Source organism: Eriocheir sinensis, chromosome 33 (genome assembly GCF_024679095.1).
Source record: "Eriocheir sinensis breed Jianghai 21 chromosome 33, ASM2467909v1, whole genome shotgun sequence".
Classification (NCBI taxonomy): Eukaryota; Metazoa; Arthropoda; class Malacostraca; order Decapoda; family Varunidae; genus Eriocheir; species Eriocheir sinensis.
The window spans coordinates 4,914,334-4,932,468 of record NC_066541.1 but is presented as its reverse complement, the minus strand read 5'-3'; the positions used below and the strand labels follow the sequence as shown (position 1 = coordinate 4,932,468).

The window sequence follows — 18,135 nt, the reverse complement described above, 5'->3', positions numbered from 1 at the left end:
ATTAGTGGGTCATTCTGCACTTTGTTATAAGTAATTAGTTCAAGGCATCACTGCCCTTCTCATCATCTCCTGAGTCAGTCTCCTGGCAGTCATGATGGAAGCTTGAAAGTTTAGTTTTGACAGGAAAGACATTCAGGGAAATGGATAGACTGCACTCAATGCATTAAAAACACTTACAACTGCATGGTGTAGTCAATGAAGGCGTGGAGGGCATCCTTGAGCACCTTTGTCTGGAACCAGTTTGTTGTGAGGGCCATGATGTACGGTGCCCTGGGGAGGAAGGGAAACAAGGCACATGGATCAAAAAACTTTAGACAGCAGATAACAAAAGCTAAACTTGAAGCTAAACTTTGCATAAAATTACTGACCATTAAGGCAAGTTCAAACAGAGGTTAGAGTTTGACAATTAGAACATTAAAAATCATACTGCTCTTAAGAGGTATAAATGATGGATGAGATGGGGATTAATTGTCTAGTAGTAGTGTCATATCACAGGAACATTAAATTTGCTTGTGCCTCATGATGGCACAAGTCATGGATAAACTTTGTAAGCTTTGAAGACTGTGTGTGTCTAGTGCAAGTACTACAGGTCAAATTTCCAGCAAAAAAAGAACAATAGGTTTTCTAGAGCATCTTCATAGGCATAACTGATGGAAAAACTTTGTAATTAGCAACTAGACTGAGTTTTGAAGAATGTGAGTGGTGAGTACATATTAAACTTCCAGTATTAGGCTATATGAACATTAACTTGGTGCTGTTTAAAGGTACAACAGCTGGAGGTTGACAGGATGAGTTTGTCTAATCCACTGACCTGTTAGAGGAATAGTGACGCTCAAAGTCTGAGATGAGCCACTCGACGACCTCAAATTCTGTCTGGTAACTGAAATTGCACTGGTCAAGGTAGGGACAGAAGCCTCCCGGGAACTGGAAGTCCTTGAAATGGGAGTTCATGGGCAGCTCCCACACACCTAGAATGGGAGAGAGAGCATGAGGGTGATGCTGCAGAACAGTAGGGGAAGACTGACATGCAGGAGGGAGGAGAAGGTAAGGGATGAGGTGTGGGAAGGAGAGGTTACTAACTTGGCAGTACGAAATCAGTATGGTTGTGGAAGAGGAAAAGGAAGGAAGGAGGTGCTAGAAAGGAGAGTACAAATTACAAAGTAAAAGAAAGGAAGAGGAAAGAAATTAGAATGCTGAAGGAAAGGATAGGGAAGAGATAAGGTGATGGAAGGGAAAAGGAAGAATATGTTGAATATTAGAGGATAGAGAAAGGGAAGAAATTATAGAGCTGGAGGAAAGGATGTGGATTAAATTGTAAATGTGAAGGAAGGAAATGAGGTGCTGAAAGGAGGGAGAAGAAGTGATAAAGAACTAGAAGGAAAGGAGAGGAGAGACAATAGGAGGTTGAAAGGAAGGAAGCAGAAGAATTTAACACTGAAAGAATCAGATGGGAAAAGGCACTGAAAAGGAACGGGTGATGTGCTTGAAAGGAAAAAGGAGAAGACATTAGGAATTAGAAGAAAAGGGAAGGAAAGGAATTAGAAGATTAGATGCAGGAAAGAAGAGATAAAGTGTCAGAGGGAAAGAAATTAAATACTATTGAAATATATGGAGAAGAGAAGAGGAGCTGCAAGGGAAAAAGAGGAGATAAGAAGCTAGATGAGATAGAAATTAGAAATGGTAGATTCATAAATGTCTGAGAGGGAAAAAGAAGAAAACAAGGACCTACGAGCAATGGAAAAGAAGTGATTAGGGAGGACAAAGGGAAGAAATAAGAAAGGAAAGGAATGAGGAACTGGAAGGGAAGAGAAAGAAAGGAAAGAGAGAAGATGTAAAGAGAGAAGCAGCATTCAAGAAGGTAAAAGATTAGGAAAGAAGATTATGATTAGGTTGTGGAAGGAAAATGAGAAAACTAGAATGTGAAGAAATTAAGGGATAGAGGGAAAGAGAGAAACAACTTGAAGAAATGAAAGAGAAAAGGAATAAGGGGAAAGAAAAATTAGGGACTGAAAAAATGAGAGAAAAAAGATAAAGAGAAATAAAGAAAACTAAAATGAAAGACAAATCAAAGAGAAAAGGATAAATGAAAAAAAATAGAGAACTGGAATAAAAGGAAGAAATAACACACACACACACACACACACACAAAACAAAAAAAAAAAGAGATTAGGAAAGAAGGATAAGAAGAAAAGAACACCCCTTAGAAATTCACCTGTTTATACCCACCCACCTGGTCAGAGTTTGGTAGTCACACTCACCTGGGAAGGATCGTGTGGGGCAGGTGCCGGCGCGACACTCATGGGGGATCTTGTAGTCGAGGGAGTAGGGCCAGACGGGGATGCGGTTGGGCGGGTTGTTGATGGTGGAGTCCCAGGTGAAGCCATAAGCACTCAGGACCTGTGGGAATAGTGGTTGTGGTGGTGGTTGTTGCCATGGTGGTAAGGTTGGATCTTATTAGTGATAGTGGTGGTGGTTGTAGTGGTGATATTGGTAGCTATAGTGGTAGTGATGGTTGTGGTGAGGTTGTGGTGATGGTGACATTGGTGAGGTTGGTGGTGTTGTGGTGATGGTGAGGTTGGTGGTAGTGTGGTGATGGTGAGCTTAGTGATGGTGTGGCGATTGTGAGATTGGTGTTGGTGACAGTGGTGGTGGTAGGTGGTGGTAATGACATTGGTAGTGATGTTAGTGGTAAGCTTGGTGATAGTGAGGTTAATGGTGTTGTGGTGATGGTGATTGTGGTGGTAGCTGTAGTGGTGAGGTTAGTAGTGATAGTGGAGGGGTGATAGCAATGTTGGTGGTGGTGGTTGTGATGAAGTTGCTGGTGAGGTTGGTTAGTGATAGTGATGGTGATGAGGTTGGTGGTGGTGATTTTAGTAGTGATGGTAGTGTTTGGGTATGTGGTGGTTGTGATGAGGTTGTTGGTGATAGTGGTGGTAGTGGTAGTGGTAAGGTTGGTGGTGATAGTGGTAGAAGTGGTGGTGGTGATACAGGTGGTGATGCTAGATGGAGGTGGTGACTGTGATTGTAGTGGTAGTGATATCATGAAAGATTTCTGAGAGAGAAACGATTGAAAATTCATCCTTGCTATAGTACACCCCTCCTTCCTCCTCCTCCTCACCTCATACTGTGCCTCCCTGCCTGGCTTGAGGTGGGGTCCGCGCTGGCCCTTAAGGTCCTCGGAGCGCACTCCGGCGAACTTAGAAAGAATCTCCCTCATTGTCACCATCTCTCCCGTCCATGTCTCCTCCCCTTCATCCTCCAGGCCTGCGCGACGGCTGAGAGAGAGAGGAATGAATTATTAATTTTCACCGATAGAAATATCAACTGTTTGCTTTGTCTGATGTAAGTGGAAACAATATACATAAGCTATAACTTTATAAGAGTACAATACAAAGGTTTTCACATGTCCTGAGTGAAAATTTAATAAGAAAATGGATGGCATTATATGTTTAAAAGATTTGTATCAGTTTCCTCATTCTCTTCGTCATTTTTCACCTCATGTATCTCTGTGCGTTGTTGCTTAAGTCATGTAATGGTGTCTGGGTCCTGACATGTTACACACTACATAGATGGAAACTTAATCAACACCATACCTGACAGAGCCAACAGCAATCTCATGGCCTCGGCTGTAGAACTCCTCGACGAGTTGGTAGTTGGTGTAGTCGTGCGAGACGAAGAAGGTTCCTCGGATGGGGCAGCCATTGGGACTAGTGCGGTTGCTGAGGAAGATTTCGCTGTAAGTCTCGTAGTTGAGGTCGTTGACAGCACCGTCAAAGGTTAGCATGATCATCTGGGGCACCTGTGGAAAGGGTTATAAGGCATTGGCATTCATCAGGAGTTAGAAAGTTGTGATAAGGTTATGTTGTACAGTAGTTAAGGTTAATTATGGTACTATTAAAGGCTAGTATAATTATATGAGGTCCTCGTGATGAAGAATTGGGTCATAGCTAGTTCTATATGCACTTGGTCTAATTTGTAAACTGTGCGAAGGTGATAAAGATCGTTTATAGCTACCTAGCCTTATCTGAAGTATCTGTGACGAAAGATTGGGTCATTGTCAATTGCACCAGGTCTATAATGGTAAACTGTTTGAAAGTAGCGGTCATTGAAGTAATTTAATGACACCATATGAGGTACCTGTGACAGTATATTTGACCATCGTTAGTTAGTTACACCTGGTTTATAACTGCTATATGAGAAGGTCAAATGAGAAAAGGTATGTTTGTCAAGGTTCTTCATGGCACCACTGAAGGTTAGCAAGATCAACTGGGGCACATGTGGCAAGGGATTGGTTCTCCATCATTCATAGAGGTTAATTAGTGAGCTGTGGAGAGGTTAAATGGCGATGTGTGAAGGAAAGTTTAGGGACATCAGTGAAGTTACTTGATTTGGCATAGATAGGCTGGTTCTCTCTCTCTCTCTCTCTCTCTCTCTCTCTCTCTCTCTCTCTCTCAATGACCTTTTCCTCACCTGTCAGGACCTGTTTCTCAGCCTAACGGACCAGTTCATATTGACCTGCATAGTAATAGTAGTGGAACACTCACCTCGGCTTCCTCTGTGACCTAACATTGCCTCACCACTGACCCAGCTTGTACAGCACCACAACAAACAAACAAAGAGAGAAAGAGAGATTATACTGCTATCATTTATTTCCCTCATAAGAATTAGATATCTCTCATTTCCTGTATTATTTCCCTGTGTCCCTTACAATATCAAACACATACATGATACCTTTTTATAACCCTTGGTAGGTGGAATGGCAAGCTCCTCCCTTCATCAATGTTATCTTTGCATCTATAAACAAAATGACCAGCTAATCAGTAATGACCACCCAAACAAATACCTACTGCAGGGAAACATTAAGTGACTCTGAACATCAATATCTTGTCCATATTTCCTCTATTATCTATCTATAATTCCGACGCCCCTTTCACTTACTGGAACTTCCTACAAGAGGGTGGCCATAGTAGATGTGTCTCCAACTTTCCCTATTCCGGCACCCTATCTCAGCTCACTTAATCCCTCTCCTACCAAATCCATCTCTCGTCCTCTCTCTTGATCCATTTCCGTATTAGTCTCCGCCTAACCCGTGATCCCCTTCCTCCCTCAATCCTACCGTCGTATACTCTATGCACAAACTCATCTTCATTCAGCGTCATCGCGTGGCCAGATATTCCAGATGATGTTAGTGTCTTAGTATTTGGGTGCTTCGTTACCTGGTTGGGCTGGAGACCCCCGGGGATGGCCTGCCCGTCCTCCGAGCAGAAGCAGTAGGGCAGCGTGCACTCGATGGGGTCACAGGGAGTGGCCTCGAAGGGGTCAGCCGGCTTCTCCGCCTCCTTTGGGGCTGTAGGGGTGGTAGAAGCAGTAGTAGTAGTAGTAATAGCTAGGTAGGTAAAGTCAAATCAAAAGGTAGGGCGTCACAAACTTGACTCGCATCTCTCTAAAGTCATTTGTTACCATTATTATGTAGCTTTTAGAAGAATACATACTTGATAGGGAAGAACAGCAGATGAACGCAATAGAATAAGGACACTCAGGAAAGAACATTTTAAACTAGAACACAATCAGATAATTTATGGAGACAAACTATTAACACGTGGAGTCAAACAGTTGAAGAAATCTGTACATGCAAACATTCACTCATATACGAACCCTTCGGAACACTATTTTCCATTGTATTATTTTTATTTTACCCTTGACTGCTTCCTCTGGTGCAAAAAACAAACAAACAAACAAAAAAAATAGCTAGGCCCTCTCGCACCCTCCTCCTCACCTACCGTCAGACTACTTAGGTCCACACATGCGAACATCCACTTATACGAACACTCAGGAACCCTCAAACAACCACCACCACCTACCATCAGTCTGGGGTCCACACATGCGAACATCCACTTATACGAACACTCAGGAACCCTCAAACAACCACCACCACCTACCATCAGTCTGGGGTCCACACATGCGAACATCCACTTATACGAACACTCAGGAACCCTCAAACAACCACCACCACCTACCATCAGTCTGGGGTCCATACATGCGAACGTCACCTAAATACGAACACTCACTCAGCAACACACAGCCAGACTTCGAGATCTTCCCCCATCAACACCTACCGTCAGGCTGGGGTCCACACTTCAGCGTCTCGTCGAAGCGGCTCACACACTCGTGCTTCACGCCGTCGTACAGAGACCCCTCGGCGCAGCGCTGCAGGTACGGGTGGCTGCCCACACACTGCAGGGCGGGAGGGAGAGTTTAGATGCATACAAATGAGAGACACGTGTGATGTTAGTGCTTGTGATTGTTGTGAGGGATGCTGATGAGGTTTAAATGGAAGAAATAGTAGTAATAGTCGTATTACTGCCAACACGCCGCACCAGTAGGAGGGTAAGGGCGCAAGTGAATAGAAATGGACAAACACGTGTGATGTTAGCGAAGTGTATTAAGGGCTGCAGCGAGGTTTTAGGGGAAGAAATGGTAGCGATAGCCAAAAGAAGTTGTCAATTTTCTGAAAGTTGATGAAAAATATTGACGGAAAATGTGCCTGTGTAATAGCGCCTTTAAAAAAAGTTGTCAATTTTCTGGAAGGTATTATAGGAGTGATTTGATACGTCAAGGTGAATACGAAGAGAAAAAAAACGTGTATCAAAATGAATATAAAGGGGGAACACGTGTGATGCTGGTTCCAATGCGCGTAGTGAGGGATACAGGGTGACGTTATAAGGGAGGAAATGGTAGCAATGTCTCGGTACGGTTTTATAGGACTGATTTGATACGTCAAGGTGAATACGAAGAGGAAAAAAACGTGTATCAAAATGAATATAAAGGGGGAACAGATGTGATACTGGTTCCAAAGCGTATAGTGAGGGATACAGGATGACGTTATACGGGAGGAAATGGTAGTAATAGTCTCGTTACGGTATTATAGGAGTGATTTGATACGTCAGGGTGAATACATAAGAGAAAAAAAAAGTTAATAGTGAGTGTAGTGAGGGCAGCAGAGTGAGGTTCAGGAGGGAGGAATGGTAGGAATATTATAGGAGTGATTTGATACGTCAGGGTGAATACATAAGATAAAAAAAATGAGAGTAAGAGTGTAGGCAGGGCAGCAGCGAGGTTCAAGAGGAAGGAATGGTAGCAATGGCCTCGTTACGGTATTGTGTTTTGTGTTGGGCGAGGTTCAAAAGAAATCTAGGGTCAAAATAGCCTCTTTTGAGTACTATAATGTTAGAATGATGCGTTGTCGTGAATAAGAACGGGTTGGTCACGTTAAGTAAGACGCGTGAATAAGAAAGGCCTAGACACGTGAGTAAGAAAGGGTAGGACACGTAAATAAGAAAGGGTAGGACACGTTAAGAAAAAGTAAGAGATGAATGAGGATTTGTAAGACACGTAAATTAGAAAGATTAACAAGTGAACAAGAAAGGACAAGTCACGTGAAGAAGAAAAGAGTAGCTTAAAAAAAGAAAGGTCAAGACACGAATAAGAAAGGGTAAAACACGTTGAGAAAGAGTAAGACACGAATAAGAAAGGCTGAGACATGAGTAAGAATGGGTGAGACACGTGAATAAGAAAGGGTAACTATGACAAATTAAAAAGAGGCACGAATAAGAAAGGGTAACTATGACAAATTAAAAAGGGGCACGAATAAGAAAGGGTAACTATGACAAATTAAAAAGAGGGCACGAATAAGAAAGGGTAAATATGACAAATTAAAAAGAGGGGCACGAATAAGAAAGGGTAACTATGACAAATTAAAAAGAGGGGCACGAATAAGAAAGGGTAACTATGACAAATTAAAAAGAAGGGCACGAATAAGAAAGGGTAACTATGACAAATTAAAAAGAAGGGCACGAATAAGAAAGGGTAACTATGACAAATTAAAAAGGGGGACACTAATAAGAAAGGGTCAGACGCGTGAATGAGAAATAATAATACACATGAGTAAGAAAGAGTAGGGCACATAATATTTTTGTTTGTGGCTGTTAGTGATGTTGTTTGTAGGGTTTCCATTAGCTAGTCACTTCATCTAGTATGGGTGCTGCTGGCCTGCTGCCTCAGACTAAAACCTTTATGAGAGTGATATAAGCGATGGATGGAAAAAGATGTTCCCGAGAGTTTTGTGGATTGTGGGGCGAGGTTGAAGGGAAAATGAGTCATGCTAGTCTCTAATGCCATTCTAAAGTTAAAAGAGGATGATTTATGATGAGAAATATTATTGTAGAGAAAGGACCAATGAACGGAGATGAGCACCGAGGCCACGCGCAGCTATAGCGTATGCCCCCAACTTTACTCTTACCTAATATAGAAGAAGGAAGGATTGATTAGAGGGAAAGCTGTTGTAAGAGAAGGAAGGATCGATTAGAAGGAAGGCTGTGGTAAGAGAAAGAAGGTTCGTAGAGAAAACATAAAGTCTGGCGATGCTGTAGACGCTAAACGCTTCCTTCAGCAATAACTGAACATTTTTTTTTTTTACAACAGGAGACAGCTCGAGGGCACAAAAAAACAACAACCCGCTACTCGCTGCTCCTATGGTGTGGTGTGTTTGGATACGAACTGAAAAAGACTAAAAATATTGGAACTAAAGGGATGGTAGAAGTGTTATGATTTAAAGTTATCAATGAAGAGGAAAGATAAAGTCTGGTGATACTATAATTCCTGCAGCAACATAGGAACGGTAGGGTGCGTTAGGAGGAAGTGGAAAAGGGAAAAGAACAGCACTAGGGATGATATAAGAGAGTTGGGGTGCGTTGTAGAGGACTTGAAGGATAAATAAAACTGACCTGGAAGAATATCCTGCAGTTTTCTGTGCTGGCGAACTGTCCCTCGGCCTTGGGGCACACGAACTCGAAGCCCCATGCCGCGCCTGTGGGTGGACACGCAACAGAAAACATTAGTTACTATTTCAGACTCATTTAACAATACATCTCTTCGGAATCGTGATGTCACAGATAAAAAAACAAAGATAAGCATCATCATTTTGAGCATCTTCAGTCTTTATTAGTTCACTGCAACACAAGCCCTTTCCCAACATTCTCCAGCCTTATCTCAGACACGTGGAGAAAAAAGGGTAACTTGAAAAAGAATGGGTAAGACACGTTCAGGAGCAGTGAGTAGCGGGTTTTTTTTTTTTTCTTTACGCCCTTGAACTGTCTCCTTAGCTGTAAAAAAAAAAAAAAAAAAAACTTGAGAAAGGGTAAGACACGAAAAAGAAAGGCTAAGACATGAATAAGAAAGGGAAGACACGACATCCTACTCCGGTCAGGCTCTAATCTCATATCTCCGCCTGGTCTTCTGTTTGCGTTAACTCTCATCATTTCTGGATTGTCTTTATCATTTTCGTTGTCCATCTGTTATCAATTCGACACATGGCATGGCCTTCCTAAGTCCACTAAGATTGCTAAACATTGCGAGATACAAACAAGAAGTACAGAACTACGATAAATACACACATAATAACGAATATTGAATGTCAGAAAAAGCAAAAACAGGGGTTGGATTTGGCAATTTGTGTAAAGTCTTAACGCTAAACACAGGGAAGTGATGCAAATGAGATGGATCCACACACCAACAAACAGAGCTAAGATTAGAAAAAAAAGAGAAAGGTGTTAGAGTTGCCAGTAGGTACAGTCACATCGGGATAGAAAGCACACAAACAAGTTATAAATGCAATAACTGAGGACATTGAGAAGATAAGATAAACAAACCAAAGAGACATTCAGAAGATCGACAAAAACGAGAAAAATTGGGATTACTTGATAAAAGAAGTTACAGTAAAATAGAAAGCATACCAACAAGACATTAATGCAAAGTAACGAACATAATAGAGGTTACTGATAAAAGAGAAGATAAAATAAAGGGATGCAAAGCCAAGACATTCACATTAACGAACTAGATATATTGATTTCTGTAGTTAGTGATGATGCAGTACATTTTTAAGACAGATAAACACACAGTAACGGAGATTGGATTTAGCTCAAGGGAAAATTAAAAAAATGGTTAACGTGTGCAACTTATTTGGGTGTATAAAAAAATAATATATACATCTACAGATAAGGTCAAGGCAACTGATATAAGGAAGCAGACGTGTAAGGAGATAGAGGAATAAATTATAATAAAAACGAAAACAGATCAAGGTTTTCTACGTACGTGATATGATACAAGAACACTATGTAACATTTATACTCTCTCCTCCTTCTCCTCCTCCTCCTCCTTCCTCTCGTTCTTTTCCTCTTCCTCTTCCTTTTCCTCCTCCAGGTTTTCGACATACTCCATTTTCACTCGTCCTCCTCTTCTTCCTCCTCTTCTTTCTCGTCTCCTTCTCCTCCTGCTCCTCTTCTTCCTCCTCCTCCTTCTTCTTCTTCTTCTTCTTCTTCTATTACTCCTCCTCCTCCTCCTCCTTTCCTTAATTCGTTTACTATAGAACAAGAACAGGTTTTTGAGGTCTTGTGATCTCATTAAATTAGCATACTGTACCTGTTAGAGAGAGAGAGAGAGAGAGAGAGAGAGAGAGAGAGAGAGAGAAGGGGGGGGAGGATCTTGCTCAAGCTTGCATACTTTTATTCTTCACTCTGTTCCTATCCAATCACTCTCTCTCTCTCTCTCTCTCTCTCTCTCTCTCTCTCTCTCTCTCCAGGTAGGACACTGAAAATTCTTCAGCATGTCTTTTGATAGTTGCATCGTAAATCTTTCAGTATATACAAGTTTTTAGAGGTGTGTGTGTGTGTGTGTGTGTGTGTGTGTGTGTGTGAGTTACCCAGTGACTTTCAACTTCAGCCTAACACGTAAGATCAGGTTAAGTGAAAAGAGGAAAAAAATGACATTACGCAACACCAGTGATCCGTCATCCCCATAAACGATGTGTACCAAGGTTGTACTACTACTACTACTACTACTACTACTACTACTACTACTACTACTACCTCCTATTACTACTACTAGGCTACTACTACAACATAGCAATGATTATTCAATGATTAAGCTAACTTTTCCTCACTTTCTCTCTCTCTCTCTCTCTCTCTCTCTCTCTCTCTCTCTCTCTCTCTCTCTCTCTCTCTCTCTCTCTCTCTCTCTCTCGCACTTCCTGCTCACTCACATGACCAATGCCACACACGGAGCCAATTATTCTGAGTACTTCAGGAGGTCGTTTCCTGCTCAGAGAGAGAGAGAGAGAGAGAGAGAGAGAGAGAGAGAGAGAGGTATATGTAGCTATATTGCGCGGAAAACCCAAATATAATGAAAATTGGATTGTGATATTTCGACGTTAATTTAATTGGCTCTAAAAATCAGTTAAGTTGGTCTGGAAAGTGTTATGTTGAGGGAAAGTCAGTTAGGTTTGTCGGACAGTTAATGTCCGTTAAGTATGACTGGACAGTTAACTTGATCTGATAAGTTAGTTACGGCAGAAATTCGGTTGTGTTGAGCTGGAATGTCAGTCAAGTGTTGGGCTGGAAAGGCAGGCGAGTGTTGGTATTGGAGGGGGTAATTAGTTAGGATGGGCTGGAAGCTGGAAAAGTTGGGCAGGAAAGTTAAGTTGAGCTTGATTGTAAGTTTCAAGTTAGACTGGAATGTATCTGGGAGGTTGGGCTGAATAATTAGATACGTGTTGGACTCGGCAATCAGTTTTCAGTATTGGGCTTGAATGTTTCTCGTGTTGGGCTATAAAGGTAGCTGTAGGCTACTGTGATATCCGGAAAGCAGGGTGGGCTGGAAGTTAAGTGTTGGGCTGGAAAGTTACTCGTGTTGGGCTGGAAAGTTATTGTGACTAGAATATCCGGGAAGCTGAAGCTGGGCTGGAGAGGGCAAGGGTGGGCTGACGGAGGTCGACGGGCTAGCAGTGAGCGGGAGCAGCGCGGCGCCGCACAGCCTTGGGGGACAGACGCTGCTCTTCGCGATGGTATTTCTCTTAGGTCAAAACTATACGTATTGCGTTCCTGAAGGTCTCCGTCCGTACGTGTGTCTATGTTCCTGTCTGCGTTTACCTGCTTGTGTTGCTTAACGTTTCTTTTTTTTTATTCTGACTTCTAGCTTATTCTTTTTCTCTTCCTGTCTATTCTACATGCTTTTCTATCTCTCACAGCCCACTCCTTTCTTTCTCCTTTACTAGCGCTTCAGTGGTGAAATAGCGCACCTAGCTCTGAATTCGCAGGCCCGGGTTCTAATCCCGTACCGGTCAGTCGGCGCGCAACCCACTCAGCTGTTCATCCTCCCTTTCGGGCTGGGGAAGGTAAACTGTGGCAACTTAATGTAACGCGGTGATGGGTTCTTTCCCGCCACAGGCCAATGTAACGGAGATGAGCACCGAAGCCACGAGCAGCTGTACCGTATACCACCAATTTTATCGTTTGCCTGCCTCTTCCTTCCCATTTCTTTTCCTCTTACTTTCTTCTCCTTTTCCTTTTACATCCCGTATCTTTTCCCTCTTTCATCAGTCGTCCGTCCGTCTTTCTTCTATTACTTCCCCTTTCTTCCTCCCCTCTCCCTTCCCTCCTTGACAGTGGCGGCAAAAAGGAAAAGAGAGAAGAAAAAAAGGGAGACCTAAGGCGGTAGGAGACGACGTGTTAAGAATGGGGCTCATGAATAGGGACGACCTTAGCTTTTTATACTCTCTCTCTCTCTCTCTCTCTCTCTCTCTCTCTCTCTCTCTCTGCGGGGGGACGAGTTTTCACTTTCATAAGCAAGAACAGGTTAAGAGGAGGCGAGGAAGGGCTGAGGAAGCCACGCAGGTAGGCAGACAGACAGACAGGCAGGCAGACAGAGACAGCGACAGACAGACAGAAACCAGACAGTCATACTTTCAGCTCACCACACGGACATCCAGCCAAAGATTCTGAGTCAAAATAGTAAATATCTAAGTGGTTAGTTTTTTTCTTGCTAATGAAGAGCTGCCTATAGCGCCGTCGGTAGGCTCTTTTGAGGGGGCCTTTGGACGACCCCAACCTGCTAGTGGCGCGGGCGAATTTTATTTATAGTGGCTGCTTTGATAAAATATATGACTCATGCTTGTATTGGTGTGGGAACTTAGGGAAAGGAAGGAAAGGGATGGAAAGGAAAGGGAAGGGAAGTCAGGATCGGAAGAGAGGGGAAGGAAAGAGTTGAGAAGGGACGGGAAGGGAAAGGAAGAAAAGGAAAGGATTGGGAAGGGAAGGGAAATGAAAGGGTTGGAAAGAAAGGGAAGGGAAGTGTAGGTTGTCTCTGGGGAACCGCTTTCCTTACCGTGTTACAATATTAATACGTTAGATCATAATATTACAAGTCCTGCTTCACCAAAAGATATCAGTCATTACCGGTTCAGAAAACGTCAATTTCTAAACCGATTTCGCATATATTATATTCCACATGCTTCACTTCTAATTCGTTTTTTTCATAGCCTATTTTCGCCATACTATCACCCACCGGGGAAATTAGGATGTTGGATGTAGCCATTGACCCGTGACATAATGGTTCATGGAAAACTCCTCGGCACGGGTCTGGCTGCCTGATGTTTTTGGAACCGATGTCAAGAAAATGGCTGAGGAAGGGAGAACTTGATGTGGGTGTGGGTTTTTATATTTACTAAAGTAGTTTGTTTACCTTAAAACTGAAAAGGAATATGAGACGGAGAAACTAGAAAGAGCTGTGAACACATAAGTGTTTGCATACTGAATTTGTGAGGAAATATATCCTGTATATTCTCCTCCTCCTCCTCCTCTTCTGACTAGTCAAGAGGTGAAAGTATCCTAAGATATTTACCCTTCCTTCTTCCCCTCCTCCTCCTTCTCCCCTCCTCCTCCTCCTCCTCCTCCTCCTAGTCCTACTCAACATTGATTTTTTTTTTCTGTATCTATTTATTTATCTACTTTGCTCATTCATGCGTGCGTGGTATGAATGATATTGGAAAAGAAAAAGGGCGGAGGAGCCGGAGGAGAAAGAGGAGGAGGAGGAGGTGGAGGAGGAGGAGAGTTATAGCGGCCAAAATCTTACTAACTTTCTCTCTCGTCTGACTCTTACTTTCACTCCTCCAATACGAGAGAGGGAAGGAGGGAGGGAGGGAAAGAGGAAACGGAGGAGGAAGATGAGGAGGAGGAGTAGAAGGAAGAAAGGATAGTGAAAATCGAGCAGTAAGAAGTGAAGTGAAGGTGGTAAAGAGAGAGCTTGAGAATGAAGGAAGGAGAGAGGGATGGATGGAGGGATTAAAGAAGGAAAGTAGAAAGTGAGAGGAAGGAGATGAAAGAGAAAGGGAAGGAAAGGGGAAGGGAAAAAGAGGTGCTGGTAATGGAAAGAAGAAAGGAGGGAGAGAAACAGAATAATGATGGGAAGGATAGAAAGGCGAGAAAAAGGTGAGACATTATGAATTATTTCCTCCTTTTTCTCCTCCTCCTCCTCCTCCTCCTCAAGGTCGCCCACGCTACTTTTCAAACCGGTAAAAATGAAAAAGAAAATGAAAGTAAGTAAAGTTTTGTCTATATATTAGTGTGTGTGTGTGTGTGTGTGTGTGTGTGTGTGTGTGTGTGTGTGTGTGTGTCAGGTCTCTGTTTATCTATCGAAGAAGAAGAAGAAGAAGAAGAAGAAGAAGAAGAAGAAGAAGACGAAGCTTTAATGCCTGAAGTAACTGCAGCTTTCACTATCCTTCCCTCCTTCTCTCTCTCCTTCCCTCCTTCTCTCTCTCCTTCCCTCCCTCTCGCCTTCACCCTCTTTGACCCGATCTTCCCTTCTCTTTCCCCTCTACCCTTCCCTCTACTCACTTTGCATTTTCCTCTCTCCCTTTCCCCTTTCCCATGCTCCATAAAACTACATCATGGTCTGCCTTCTTCTCCCATCTCCTTCTCCTCCTCCTCCTCATCATCATCATCATCATCATTATAGTAGTAGTAGTAATAGTAGTAGTAGTAGTAGTGGTAGTAGTAGTAGTAGTAGTTGTAGTAGTAGTAGTAGTAGTTTTACACCTACTATTGCTGCTGCTGTTAAATCACTTCCATGACAATTAATTTTACTGTTACCACCTGTCTTCGAAGAGGGCGATAATGTTTTCGTCCTTGTCCATCTGTCGGTGTTTGCCCATTTGCCTGTCCGTTATCAAAATATATATATAAAAAAAGATTAAAATATGATCCCCAAATACGCACGAGAACATGTTTAGGGGAGTGCCTCAGACTGGTTGACTCTGAAGAAGGCTCTTATGAAAAATTACTGAAAGGTGGCGAATGAACGACAAAAAAAAAAAAGACGATGAACGACTAAAGGTGACCACGTGGAATCTCCTGTATGATGTTGCACGATGAAAAGAAGACGGCTAAAAATAATCCTTAGCCACTGCGAAGTTTGTTTTTGGGACTCCGCCTCTCACGCGTCACGTTGCCCTGACATACATTATTTTGCCGTTATTCCAGTCTCTGCTTGGGCCGGACTTCAAGCTATCAATGGATGTATAAGCTACCTGTTATAGAGAGAACACACACACACACACACACACACACACACACACACACACTTTACTCTATTTTTATTATATTTTAGCTTATTATTATTATTATTATTATTATTATTATTATTATTATTATTATTATTATTGCCGAAATGAACGTCACGCCGGATTCTCTTCAGCGGCGCCGGTAAAGTGAAAATCATGTTATCTTGCACAATACTCTCCAGGCTCTTTGTTTTCCTTCTCTCTCTCTCTCTCTCTCTCTCTCTCTCTCTCTCTCTCTCTCTCTCTCTCTCTCTCTCCTTGTTTCCTTCTTTCTGTTTCCCTCCTCCTCCTCCTCCTCCTTCATTCTTTTCAATTTCCTTCTCTATTTACCTGACCCAGTTTAGTTTTCTTCTCTATTTTCTTCAGTGTTCTTTATTTCCCTTCAATTTCCTTTTCTTCCTCCTTCATGCTCTTCATTTTACTTCTCTCCCCTTTTTCCCTCATTCTGTTTCCCTTCTCTTCCATACACTATTCTTTTCTAATTAGCTACCTATTATTTTTTTTTCACTCTTATTTCGGCTCCTCTATTATTTCCCATCCTTCTCCTCCTCCTCGGAAAATCCATTACGCTGACCTTCCATAATCCCCTTCCTTGTGTGTGTGTGTGTGTGTGTGTGTGTGTTCCGTTACGTGCATGTTGCTGTCCTTCAATACTTCTTGTGCCCCCTACCCCTTTCTCTCTCTCTCTCTCTCTCTCTCTCTCTCTCTCTCTCTCTCTCTCTCTCGGGATGAGCGTGGCAAGTGACCTCAACGTGTCTTAAAACTCGCTTTTGTGTGTGTGTGTGTGTGTGTGTGTGACATTCTGTGGCCCCAATCGTGGAAACTTGCGGTTTAGAGGAAAAAAAATAGTATTAGTTTTGTGAGTTGACACTCAAGATACCGAGGAGGAGGAGGAGGAGGAGGAGGAGGAGGAGGAGGTAGTATTGGTGAGTGAAAGTGAGTGGGATGGTGACGGTGATAGTGATAGCCTTTGTGAACGCCTTAAGCCCTTGCTCCTAGTGCCTCTGCCTTTTGGTCCCGCCCCTTGTAAATCTTGTAGCCTTAGACGACCTAGTTTACATATTTCTGGTCCTGTTAACGTCCCGCTGGTCTTGTATTTTCCTTCACTTCCTTATACTATGGTTGCTTTAGCTTCCTCTATTTCCTGATGCTCTGTGTTTCGTAGCTTCTTTTACTTCCTAATACTCTCAGAGTCTGGTTCTTATATCTCCCTTTACTTCCTAATAATTTGTTTTTTGTATCTTCCTTCACTTCCTTATAATCAGGTTCTTAATTGTTTCTTTCTTTGCTTCCTTATACTCTGGTTCTTGTATCTTCCTTCACTTCCTTATAATCAGGTTCTTAATTGTTTCTTTCTTTGCTTCCTTATAGGCTACTCTTGTTCTTGTATCTTCCTTTGCTTCCTTATACTCTGGTTCTTGTATCTTTCTCTACTTCCTTATACACGGGTTCTTGTGTCTTCCTCTATTTCTTTACACTCTGGTTTTCATAGAGTAATAGCCGTTATAAACCTCCTTTTACTTTGGTTCTTGTGTCTTCCTTTACTTCCTCATAGTCTTGTTTTTGTAGCTTCATTTACTTCCTCAGTATGTTCAGTGCTAACCATTGGTTGCTTAGATAAATTCATGACCAGTGAGATTAGATGGGGTTAGGTTTACAGGAACTGCCTTGCATAGACCTATCGGCCGCTTGCAGACTCCTTATGTTCTTATTATGTAACGCTGATTCTCGAAGCCTCTTGGTTCTCAACATAGCCTTAGATTCCTTAATTTTCCTTGTACCTGATCTTTGTACCGCTTGGCTCTGTTCCCAGCACTGCTACTCCTTTGTTTTCCTTGTTTATATTTCTTTAACGTCCTGACTTTGCGTGGTTGCCTCTAGGTACAATTTCTAGAAGCCCAAATAAAAAAAAATAAAAAAAACATCGTTAGTAAATTTTCACTGACAGCATTTAGGAACACGGTTTTTCACTATGGATCACGTACACGCGGACATACCCCGTGTAAAAAAAAGGCATATATATATATATATATATATATATATATATATATATATATATATATATATATATATATATATATATATATAATCAAGACGTATTCCCGCTGAGGCCTCCAGATGACTCCCTCCCGGCTACCCTTTCTGTTTATACTTCTCGGCTTGCTCCTATTTACTCGACCTCATACTTCCTAGCCCTCCCTTGAATTCCTTTTGTCTTATGTCCTACACCACATACACACCCAGAATCGCTTATATTCTCGTGCTCAGCTTTCTTTTTGGTCTTTGTTATCACTTGGCATTTCTCTTAATGCAGTCGCAGCCTTATATTTCCTAGTCACTCCGTTTAGTGCCCTCGTCTCAAGGCCTGCACCGAATACACACTTAAGATTCACTTTTGTTCCCGTATTACCTCTTATCTTTAGTCCTGTACACTCATAACAAGCTCAAGGGCCAATGCAACGGAGATGAGCACCGAGGCCACGCGTAACCATAGCGTATACCTCTTTTAGCCCTTATCACTGCACGCCACCTTCACCCACCTGGCCAGACACGGACTTACCTGAGCAGAGGGCGAGGAGGAGGAGGGAAAGCAGAGGTGTCTTCATGGTGACTGCCTCCCGTGGACTGGACCCGCTCTTCTGTCTCCTACTCCTACCTCCAGCGGTCCAGGCAGCCCTCCTTCCTGA

At 42.5% G+C, this 18,135-nt stretch overlaps 1 protein-coding gene across 1 annotated transcript in view; it reads right to left on the bottom strand.

The window, feature by feature from the left end:
• Nucleotides 1–18,135, bottom strand: part of LOC127006604 (chitin deacetylase 1-like) — a 19,642-nt gene extending 1,507 nt beyond the window's left edge. The window contains exons 1-9 of the mRNA XM_050876693.1: nucleotides 18,009–18,135; nucleotides 8,784–8,866; nucleotides 6,117–6,234; nucleotides 5,217–5,347; nucleotides 3,594–3,799; nucleotides 3,119–3,275; nucleotides 2,259–2,397; nucleotides 812–968; nucleotides 178–270 (exon numbers count right to left, since the gene is read on the bottom strand). Coding sequence (XP_050732650.1) covers nucleotides 178–270; nucleotides 812–968; nucleotides 2,259–2,397; nucleotides 3,119–3,275; nucleotides 3,594–3,799; nucleotides 5,217–5,347; nucleotides 6,117–6,234; nucleotides 8,784–8,866; nucleotides 18,009–18,054 — 1,130 coding nt within the window. The 5' untranslated portion in view covers nucleotides 18,055–18,135. The remainder of the gene's footprint in view (nucleotides 1–177; nucleotides 271–811; nucleotides 969–2,258; nucleotides 2,398–3,118; nucleotides 3,276–3,593; nucleotides 3,800–5,216; nucleotides 5,348–6,116; nucleotides 6,235–8,783; nucleotides 8,867–18,008) is intronic.